Source organism: Orycteropus afer, unplaced genomic scaffold (assembly GCF_000298275.1).
Source record: "Orycteropus afer afer isolate SDZICR_OR568_19922 unplaced genomic scaffold, OryAfe1.0 scaffold00038, whole genome shotgun sequence".
NCBI classification, from domain to species: domain Eukaryota; kingdom Metazoa; phylum Chordata; class Mammalia; order Tubulidentata; family Orycteropodidae; genus Orycteropus; species Orycteropus afer.
The window spans coordinates 8,325,470-8,336,476 of record NW_006921625.1 but is presented as its reverse complement, the minus strand read 5'-3'; the positions used below and the strand labels follow the sequence as shown (position 1 = coordinate 8,336,476).

The 11,007-nt window shown below is 43.3% G+C and overlaps 1 protein-coding gene across 1 annotated transcript in view; it reads left to right on the top strand.

The window, feature by feature from the left end:
• Positions 1-10,735, top strand: part of ABRAXAS2 (abraxas 2, BRISC complex subunit) — a 25,068-nt gene extending 14,333 nt beyond the window's left edge. Inside the window, exons 5-9 of the mRNA XM_007936807.2 lie at positions 2,564-2,754; positions 4,906-5,025; positions 5,559-5,643; positions 7,905-8,019; positions 10,266-10,735. Of these exons, the coding sequence (XP_007934998.1) occupies positions 2,564-2,754; positions 4,906-5,025; positions 5,559-5,643; positions 7,905-8,019; positions 10,266-10,735 (981 nt within the window). The remainder of the gene's footprint in view (positions 1-2,563; positions 2,755-4,905; positions 5,026-5,558; positions 5,644-7,904; positions 8,020-10,265) is intronic.
• Positions 10,736-11,007: the final 272 nt, after the last annotated feature.

Genomic DNA, 11,007 nt, shown 5'->3' with positions numbered 1-11,007 from the left:
GTTCTTCTTGTAGTCTGTGGTATATTCAGTGTTCTCCAACACCATAGTTCAAAGGCATCAAGGCTTCTTCAGCCTTCCTTATTCATTGTCCAGCTTTCACATGAATGAGGTGATTGAAAATATGGCTTGGGTTGGCACACCCTAGTCTTAAAGGTGACATCTTTGCTCTTTGACATTTTAAAGAGGTCTTTTGCAGCAGATTTGCCCAATGCAATGTATTATTTGATTTCTTGACTGCTGCTTCCATGGGCATTGATTGTAGATCCGAGTAAAATGAAACCCTTCACAACCTCAGTCTTTCTGTTTATCATGATGTTGATTATTGGTCCAGTTGTGAGGATTTTTGTTTTCTTTATAGAATGGTTAAATGATGGTAGCACCTCCGTATTGTGGGATACAAAGCAGCCATTTGAAATGACGAGGGAGATTTTCATATGATGTCATTCAAAAGTCTGTGTTAGGTGAAAGAAGCAGTGTTACATAAGAGCCCATGCTTTAAAACGGGAGTCTGAGTGGATGTTTCGATGCACATAAAAAGTTCGGAGGGGTAGCCAACCAAAATGGAAGGCAGTTCTTTTGGGGAAAGGACAGGGAAGGGCGGGGAGGGACTGCTGATGCAGGGGACTCTGTCCGATATGTTGCTGTGTTTTTCACAATGACCTTGGTTTCATAATTAAAATAAGTTGGCGTACAAAAAAGGGCTCTGTTATATTATGTCTTTTCAACAGAAGGTAGGGGACACATTTCCAAAGTCATTTTGGGGATTTTAAAATTGGATTTGCTGTTTTGAGACACAGTGAACCAGTCATAAATTGTCATCTGGGATGACTTGACTTTTCCTGGAGCCAAGATTCTCAAAAAAGTCACAAGTTGATCTGCAGCTTTGCTTTTACAGGACTTTTTGCTAAAACAGACATTATGTTTTCCTTTGCAATTAACAGTATAATTTACTTGGAAATCATGTTTTGATTCCCAGGGCGTTCATTAAGGGTAGTCACTATAGCTTATATTGCATTATGTTTCCTGTGGTACCTTATACTAGCAGTCAAGTGCCTTAGCCACTATGCTACCAGAGCAGCCACTCCTCGGAAGGAAGGTGGGGCAATCTACTTCCGTAGTGATACTGCCTCGGAAACCCAAGGAGGGGTCGCTATGACTTGGGTCCGACTTGACGGCACACAACAACAACCACCTTATACAGAATTTGAACTCCCTTTCCTCGCCCCCCCAAAATCCAAATTTCCAGCACAAAAGCAGAAGAGATATATAATAATTACGTGACTAAAAAGCTTTGTAATTCTAGTTTGTTTTTTTCCCCAGGGAAGGTACAAAATTATAGCTTCATCTCAACCTACAAAAATGTCAGGTGTAAGATAGAAGCTGATATTCTTGATGTCAGGCTTCTGTGGGGGGTCCAGCATGTCCCTGTGCTGAACGACTGCTCTGAAATCTATATTGTGTTTACAGAATTCCCACAGACCCCAGTATTTAGGCCAAATAAGACGAATGAGAAGAGAGCTATCCACCATCTGCTCTGGAATGATAAAGGTAGACAGAACAGCTGCCCCAGTGTCATCACGAGGCCAGAGAGAACACCAGCCAGAGGTGACAAACATGGCCAGTGTTGGGAGGACTGCTTTGGCTCTAGAAAATGTCAGGGAGTGTCTGGCCTAGGGAGAAGAGGGGGATGTCACTGTGTCACTTCAGTCTCTGAAAACTATCTGAAGTTTCACGTATGAGGCTTGTGGAAAGAGCCTTAATTTTTCATCATGGCCCAAACACAGCTGTGAGAAATGTGCTTTCCAAAATCAAAGGCCTGGCTTCTCAAAACTAACTTGCTAGCTCTAAAAGGTAGAATCATAGCTGTCACCCCTGGGAATTACTTTGACACCTCATCTTTCATTGATCAGCATGATGGGCAGAATCTTTCTGGCACATAGCAAATCAATAATTTGCTTATTGTGAGTTGAAACCTAAAATAAGTGTGTAAGATTCCCCACATCTCAGAAGATACAAATGAAATAAAACAATTGGAGTTAGTTTATGTACAATAAAATCCACATATTTAGAGTGTAGACTTCAGTAAGTTTTGACGTAGTTCTGCACTGTGGCGCAATTCTTGTCATAAGGTAACGAATGTGTCTCTCACCTGAAAAAGCTCTGTCATGCCCTTTTCTAGTTCTTCCTCCTCCTCCCATCCCCGTCAGTCTGCTTTATGTCACTATTGATGAGTGTTCGTTTTCCAGAATTTCATGTAATGGGTCCTGTAGCACATACTTTTGTGGGAGGTGTTGGCTTCTTTCAGCATCATTCCTTTTGGATTTGTCCGTGGTGTTGTATATAACAGCAGTGCTTCTTACTGAGGAGGATTCCCTGATATGGATGGACCCAGCTTGGTTGTCCGTTTACCTCTTAATGAACCATTGGGTTTTCAGCTTTTCACTGTCGCAGAAAAAGCTGCTATAAACGTTTGTCTACAGGTGTTTGTGTGGATGTAGTCAAAGCTTAACTTGCCAGATTTCATGCAACTCTTAGTATGTTTTCTTCTTTGCTTTTGTTGCAGAAAGTTATCGGGTGGTACCGATTCCGACGAAATACGCAGCAGCAGATGTCCTACCGAGAGCAGGTTATCCACAAACAGCTCACGCGGATCCTGGGCGTGCCGGACCTGGTCTTCCTCCTCTTAAGCTTCATTTCCACCGCCAATAATTCCACTCACGCTTTAGAATATGTTCTCTTCAGACCAAATCGAAGGTAAAGAACACCCCACCAGCCGCCACGAACAAGGAAGTGTTGGTACAGGTCATGGAGATGGAGCCAGAAATGCCTTAAGGCTCATTTTATATCACCCTTCAAGAGAATCTTTTACTCCTTTAACCAGTTCTCTTTGCAGTTAGGATGGTATTCTCCTTGCCAGTTGTCAATGTCTTCGATGTAAATTAAAATCGTTTTTGAACTAAGAAGCATTAGCAAGACATTTGCATGCGTAACACTCATATAGGAATAAACCACAAGGACTCATCTTTGCTTCTCCCTCCATAATTCATTATGGGGAAACAGCCTTACTGCCGTAGCAGTCTCATAACAACTTTAAAACAGATTTCAAAGACAGAATTAGCAGATTGACCCACCTGCTGGTTACTGAGGGTTTTACATTGTTAACTTGATTGTGTGATCTTGGTGCCTGTCTGTAAACAAACAAAGGCTTCCTTCTGGAAATCCATTTGTCCTCAAGTAAGTCACCACCAGTGAAAATAATTTGTAATTGTAAATAGCTGCATGTAAGATTCCATTCCATCAGCAGCAGGTATTTCTTAAGCACTTACAGCATGTTGAAAGCGTTGTGTCAGATGTTGTGGGGATGCAAAAGATGCTTAAGGCATGACCTCTGTCCTCAAAGAGCTCTCAAACTAGTTTCTACTATTTTTTTCTTTAAATTTTACTAATTTTGTTGTTGAGAATATACACAGCAACCAAAACCACTGCTGTGGAGCTGATTCTGAGAAATACAGCGACAGAGTACAACTGCCTCATAAGGCCTCTGAGGCTATAATCTTTTTTTTTTTTAATTCTTACTGTGATTTGGGTGAAAGTTTACAGAGCAAATTCATTTTCCATACAGAAGTTCATACACATTTTGCCTCATGACATTGACTGCAATTTCCCACAATGCAACAGCTCTCCTCCCACTTCCTCCCCATAGTTACCTCTTCCTGTGTCCTTCCCTTCCATGCACTTCTGCCCCTGAGCTGTCTCCCTGTGCATACATAGCCCTTCTGTTCTCCCATGATTGTTCTCTCCAAGGAGTGTATCTACCTAACGTAAATGTTCAGCTCATATGCCTATCTTGTTTGGCTGGAAGCCATGGGAGTGGGTTCATTTCCAGACCTGAAGGGCAGCTAGAGGCCATAGTCTCAGGGGTTCCACCAGGCTCTATCACAGCAGCAAACCTGGTCCTGTTTTAATTTATTTCAAATGATTTTGATTTTTGTTCCACATTATTCTCCCACTCTATCCAGCATCTCCTACATAGATTCCCCTCTGAGTGGTTGATATTGGTAGCTGGGCACCATTTAGTTCTTCTGGTCTCATAGTCATAGAGGCTGAGGAATGCATGGTGTACCAGTCCCTTGGACTAATTGTTTCCTTGCATCTTTGGTTTTCTTCATTCTTCTTTGTTTTGGATGAGGAGAGAACCACCATTGCATCTAGATGGCTGCTTGCAAGTTTTTAAGACCTCAGTCAGTACTTACCAAAGTAGGATGTAGAACAGTGTTTTTGTGTAGCATGCCAATTGACCTTGAGATGCCCTGCGACATGGTCCCAAGCCCACAGGTCTAACTACTTGCTCTCTTAGGGTGGCTGGCTATGGCCGAGAAGTTAACCGTATTTGCCCCTTGTTAGCGCTATTATATATTTGGACATTCTTACAGCACATACAAATATGTATATAGAAATACCATCTGCCAGCTTTATATAAGGTCATGGGTATATTCCCTTTTGTAAGGCTATAATCTTTACAGAAACCATCTGCCACATCTTTCCCCTGCAGAGTGGCTGGTGGCTTTGAACCTCAGACCTTTCAATTAGCAGCCAAGCACTTAACCACTGCACCACCAGGGCTCCTTATACACAGCTAAACATACACCGATTCAACAGTTTCTGTGGGTACCATTTGGTGGCATAGATTTGAGGTGTGCAGCCTTTCTCACCCTGCTTTTCTGAGTTGTTCCTTCCTCATGAAGATTAGTTTCTTTGTTAAGGACAGGAGGAAAAAGTGGCTACTTCACGCATCCCAGGGCTGCCCGTAGAGTGTTCTACGAGACCTTCTGTTCCTTCAGCCACATGCGTCTGTAGATTAGAGCAACACTGTTAACGCTCCCTCTTTCTAAATCTTCCCTGTAGGTATAATCAAAGGATATCACTTGCTATTCCCAATCTAGGCAACACTAGCCAGCAGGAGTACAAAGTGTCTTCAGTGCCAAATACTTCTCAGAGCTATGCCAAAGTTATTAAGGAACACGGGTAAGTCGCACAGCAAAACAAGAACCTCTTTTCCTCTGTCCACACTGTTTCTTTTATGAACAGTGCTTAAAAGATTTATGGAGTGGTGGGAAGTCAAGGTGGATATGACTGAAACTGTAGCGTTCAGTGAGGTAGTTCCCTAGACCACTTCCCCCATATGTCAGAATTTTAGTCCTACTGAGAAGCTGTTTGCTCTACCAATGTTTGTTTTCTCATTTGCCACAATTCTTGTTTTGCAATTACTACAAAAGTTTGGATAGAACAGGCATATTTCTGAGGTTCTAGGAGCTAAATGTGGTCACTGAAAATTGCATAGCTTTTTATTACTATTTTGTTGTTGTCTTAGTAATGTGGGTTCTTCTTTATCCCTCTTCTGTAATCCCAGTAGTGGGAGCATTACTGCTTAGACGTTGCCCCCTTCGAGCTGCAGCATTCAAATAACAGATTAAGGTAGAAATGATAGGAAAAAGATCTCTCAAGTTCACGGCCATTATACTAACTTTGTGATGTCTTTTTTTGTGTGTGTCTTTTAGTACTGATTTTTTTGACAAGGACGGAGTCATGAAAGACATCAGGGCGATTTATCAGGTTTACAATGCACTTCAAGAAAAAGTGCAGGTAACAGATTTAGTTTCTAATTTTTATCTTACTATTACTTAAAGTCTTAATTTTTAGTAATTCTCTGACAAATGAGTTGTGATTCAAAAGTCAGAATATAACTTCCCCTAAGAATATCACATCTGTGTTGTCCGTGCCAGCCTGTGAAGCCTGTCTTACTCCCTGCCTACAGTGGAGACCCTGAAGTACGGTATTAATAGTCCTGCTTGAAATGCTCGTGCTCACAGTGGTTTTCCCTGGGAAGATGGACTCTGAGTGTGAAGACAGGTTGCTAGGAACACAGTCCTCTCCAGTTGTGTTCAGAGCAGAGATGCAGCAGAGTCAGTCACCCCCAACTCAGGACAGCCCTACCCCCGCCTCTGGGCCCTCTAGTTCCCTCTGCCCCCAGCTGCCCCCACCGAGGAGAGCAGAGCCTGTTCATTCCTCATCATTTATGCAGCAAATATTTATGGAGACAGCCCCTGCAAACCAGATACTGAGCTTGGTACTAATCATACTTTCCCCATTAATTGTTCATGTCATCCCCTGTGTATGTCTTAGGAATAATTTACTCAAAAACCCTAAGAGCAAAACAGCCTTTGAGCTTATCTCCAAGGACAAGAAAGGAGGTGGTGTGACTGAGAGGCTTTCTCAGGCCCGACGAAGCCTAGGTTTGAGGGCTAGGCCTCTGGGGACAGAGGGAGTAAAGGCAGCTGCTGAAGGAGGAAGGCTGACCGTGTTCCTCTGGGGCAAAGGCAGTGTCCAGTGCTCATGTTCCCAGTTCCAGTCATGGTACACCTAGCCGTGTGGACACTTCACACAGGCTCAGCGGGGAGCGGCCTGCCTCTCGGCAGTCTCCGGCATTTCTGCTATGGGAGGAACGCACAGTGAAAAGCAGCTTGTTGTCCTGCTTTGTGGCCATGCCCTTTTCAGACTGGCAGCACTATGTGAAGGACTTAAGTGGCTCTGACACAGTTCTGTGCTGATTGAATAGGCTGCTCAGAAAACCCTGGCAGCCCCAGATGGCCTGCGCCTGAATGAGGCACGTTATACAAATGCAGCTTGGATAGTTACCTTTTATTAAATCTTGACTTTGAAACTTTTCAGCTTTCCTTAATTGTAAACATTTTCGGTAAAATAAGTCTATTTGTGTCATCTGTTTTTTAAACATGAGATGAAATTCATATAGCATAAATTTGACCATAATGAAGGGAATAATCCAGTAGTATTTAGGCCCCTTTATAATAATGTTCAGCCACCACCTCTGTCTAGTTTCAGGACATTTTCATCACCCCAAAAGCAATTGTTGTATGCTACCCCTCCCCCCAGTCCTTGGCAGCCACCAATTTGTATTCTCTGTCTGGATAGGTCATATCAGTGGGGACCTACAATATGGGACCTTCTGTGTCTGGCTTCTTTTACTTAGCATGATGTTTTTAGGGTTCATGCACACTGTCACATGTGTCAGTACTTCATTCCATTTATGGCTGAACCACAGTTTGTTTATCCATTCTTCCATTGGTGGGCATTTGGCTACTATGAATAATGCTGTTATGACATGAGTGTACATGTATTTATTCAATACTTGTTTGTAATTCTTTTGGGTACATATCTAGATACAGAATTGCCGGGTCATATGGTAGTTCTGTGTTTAACTTTTTGAGGAACATCAAACTGTTTTTCACAGTGAGGAAACCGTTGTATATTCCCACCAGCAATGTTCCAGTTTTTCCACATCCTTGCCAGCACTTGTTATTTTCCTTTTATTACAGGCATCCCAGTGGGTGTGAAGTGATACCTCATTGTGGCTTCAACTTACATTTCCCTAATGTTTAATGATGTCGAACATTTTGTCACATCCTTGTTAGATATTTGTATATCTTCTTTGGAGAAATGTCTGTCCACATCCTCTACCCATTTTTCAATTGGATTGTCTTTTTGTTGTTGAGTTGTCATGTTACCTGGTTTATGATTATAGGTTATAAATAAAATTCCCTTTTTGTTTCAATAGAAATGATTAATCAGGAGAAAAGACTAAATCTTCCCTCCTGTACCTTTATTCTTCAAGAACTTATCAGCTAAATAGCATAATGATCTTACAAAACCTAAGAAGGCAAATCCATGAATGATGGCAGCGTTGGTCTCTCGGGCCATCACGTCTCTGCTCTTGAGCTCGCCAGGCCGCCCGGGCTTCTCCTTGGCTTGTAGTCAGTGCTGTCTTCATGCAATGACTTGGGCTTAGATTTGAAGCTAACTTCCCCTGTTGTCATTTTTTCCCTCAGGCAGTGTGTGCAGATGTAGAAAAGAGTGAGCGGGTTGTGGAATCTTGTCAAGCAGAAGTGAACAAATTAAAAAGACAAATCATTCAGAGGAAAAATGAAAAGGAACGGGAAAGAAGTAAGTTTCTTACTAATCTTGCCATTCAGCAGCATAGAAATGCTTTGTTTTGAAAATCAAATTATCCAGTAATTTACATGACTACTTCTTCACTCTTCAAGCCCCAAGGAAGTTGGATGGGGGAGGGCATTTTCTTTGTCTTCAAACTTCTCCAAAGAAGCCCTTTGTCTCCTTCCCTCTGTCCCTTGCAAGTCTCTTAAACTGGGAGAGAAAGAAAACCAAAGCAAAAAGAGCCAAAGGAAAGTTAGAATGAATCCCAGGACGTGATTGGCATAGATTTGTGCACTCTTGACCCATCTGATCTGTTGACAGTGAGTGGTGATGCTCATGACTGAGGTAACCCTGGCATGCTAGGATATAGGGACTGTGTTCTGTGTTCACTAGATACTCCCTAAAATTCTTTCAACTTTATATTGGTTTATTGTCAGGGTCACAATAAAGGCTTTAAGTGTCTGTTTTTTGGTAACTGAATGAATAGGTACAATGAAGCTGAGGAGCCGGCTTTGAATGAGGATTGAGCCCAGTACTTGAATTCCAGCCTGGGAGCAGAACTGTTGGCAGTAGTGCCACCACACTTCATGTTTCTAACTAGAATTTCTAAAATGTTTGGCAAATAATATCAGGTGTAAAGAGATAAAGGTGTAGCTGCACGTTTCTGATTTACAAGAATACATACATTGTTTTCACCAGTTGCCATCATGTTGTTTCCCGACACCTGGTAACCCCATGTGTGCAGAGTGCTACTGTTCCATGGGGTTTGCAATGGCTGTGACTTTGTAAGACTGGAGTTGGGAAGGGATCGAGGCCTGAGTAACCAGCTAAGTGGGAGGCCTGCCCTGTGAGCTGTAGGTTGTCTGACTCCCAGTCATGGGCTCTCTTCCCTGCTGTGGCTCACTTGGCTCCGGTCCACAAGGACAGAGGGTGAGATTGCACACGCTGAATTTGAGGTTTTCCCTTGGCCTCACATCAGAAAACCTGTTTCTTTACAGCTCTCTGTCACAGTAGGCTTACACAAGAGCCCTGTGTTAGGTGGTAGAGGCCCCAGGTAGTAAGCCCCAGCTTTACTGTATTTAAATGAATGCTTTTAAACAACCCTACATTCTATAAGTTTGTGTAACCTTTTAAGAACAATTCAGAGTACCCAAATTACAATTGGGGATGAAAAAAAAATTCAACACTTTTTCAGATTAAAAAAAAATAGGTACTCCTACCAGTTTTAGGAGCTCTGGTGGCGTAGTGCCTAAGGCACTTGACTGCTAACCAGAAGGCTGGTGGTTCAAACCCACCAGCCACTCTTCAGAAGGAAGGTTGGGCAATCTACTCCCATGGTGATACTGCCTTGGAAACCCAAGGAGGGGTTGCTATGAGTCAGGTCCGACTCGACAGCACACAAGAACATCACCACCAAATTTAGAAAAGAACAAAGAAAATAAAAATTGTCCTTGATTCTTTTACCCACATGACACTGTTAGAATTATGTGAAAACAGCACAGGATGAAAATGAAGTTATTTCACCTTTCTGAATTCTGGATTCTATGTCTCTATAATGGAAATAAGAACACTACGATAAAACCTGTGTAAGACAGAAACCTGTGAGAGAAGGAAAGGGCAGACGTTTGTCCCTAATAGAGAGCAATAGAAAAGTGGTGAGACTGCCCCGTGTCCAAGGCAGGAAACTCGCAAGACCTGGAAAAACAAGGCAGTCCCCTTGAAGTCCAGTGCTCAGGTCTCACTGAAATTACAACAACAGTAGTATTTCAGAAGGTCGTTAAGAGGTTGACATGAATTAGCATATATGAAATACTTCAGAAAATGCAAAGTACTATGTGAACATCAAATAAGCAATACCCCAGTTCCTCACTTACTATCTCGTTATCTGACATTTTGTATTACAACAGTAATGAAAATCTGTCCTGTTATTTTGCATATTAACTATGAACATTTGGCAGTTATGAACACTGAGTGACGCCAGAGTCACGCTGGCTGTAATGGTTGAGGTTCTCTGTCACTGTGGCTGGTCCATGACTGTCAGTGGGTTGGCAGTATGTAATGCTGTGGTCATCCTCCATTTTCACATAATACCAATTTCCACATAATGACCTGATCTTTGGAACCTGAGTGTGTCGATAAGTGAAAAGTTGAGTGTAGTTAAAATTCAGGAAACTCAGATTGACTGCTTAATGCCTTGAGATGAAAGGCTCTGGAAGTAGCGAGGTGTTAACGGTCTTCTTCCTGTTTTCACCCAGGGATGCAGCAGGCAATGCTGACTAGACAGGTGCCGTCAGAAAGCCTGGAACCAGGGTTCGGTCCTCAGATGCCCTATTCTGGGTTTGCAGCCGAAGGTAGACGTGCACTTGGTGATGCCGAGGCCTCCGACCCTCCTCCCCCTTACTCTGATTTTCACCCCAACAATCAGGAAAGTACTGTGAGCCACGCGCGCATGGAGAGTGGTATCTTTATGCCCCGACCTCAAGCCGTGGGCTCTTCCAGTTACGCTTCTGCCAGCTCTGGACTGAAGTGCCCTGCAAGCGGAGCAGACCTTCCTCCTTCCCAAAGAGCAGCTGGAGACAGTGGGGAGGAGTCTGATGACAGCGACTATGAGAATTTGCTTGACCCCACAGAGCCCTCCACCAGGGAATCCTCGCGTTCAGGGGAGTCGAGACCCACAGCACACCCTGATGGGGGCTCCAGGAACACTCAGACCTCCCAGATCTAACTGAACACAAGGACTCGCCACCGAGCACTGGTTTCCTTACTGCTGACCGAGAGAGTGTTTTGACGACGTCATCCGAGGGAACCGCTTTCTCAAATCCCTGGCTCCCAAGAGGAGAGAGTCCTTGTGCCCAGAACTTGCTGGAGACTGGCATCCGCTGGTCCTCACTTCTGATGCAGTGTGCAGGTTTCATAGCAGAATCCTTCAGATAATCACCGTGTACTGATTCTGGTGTGATACGTGGGTGTGCTGGTAAATTTGGCAAAGTGGGACCT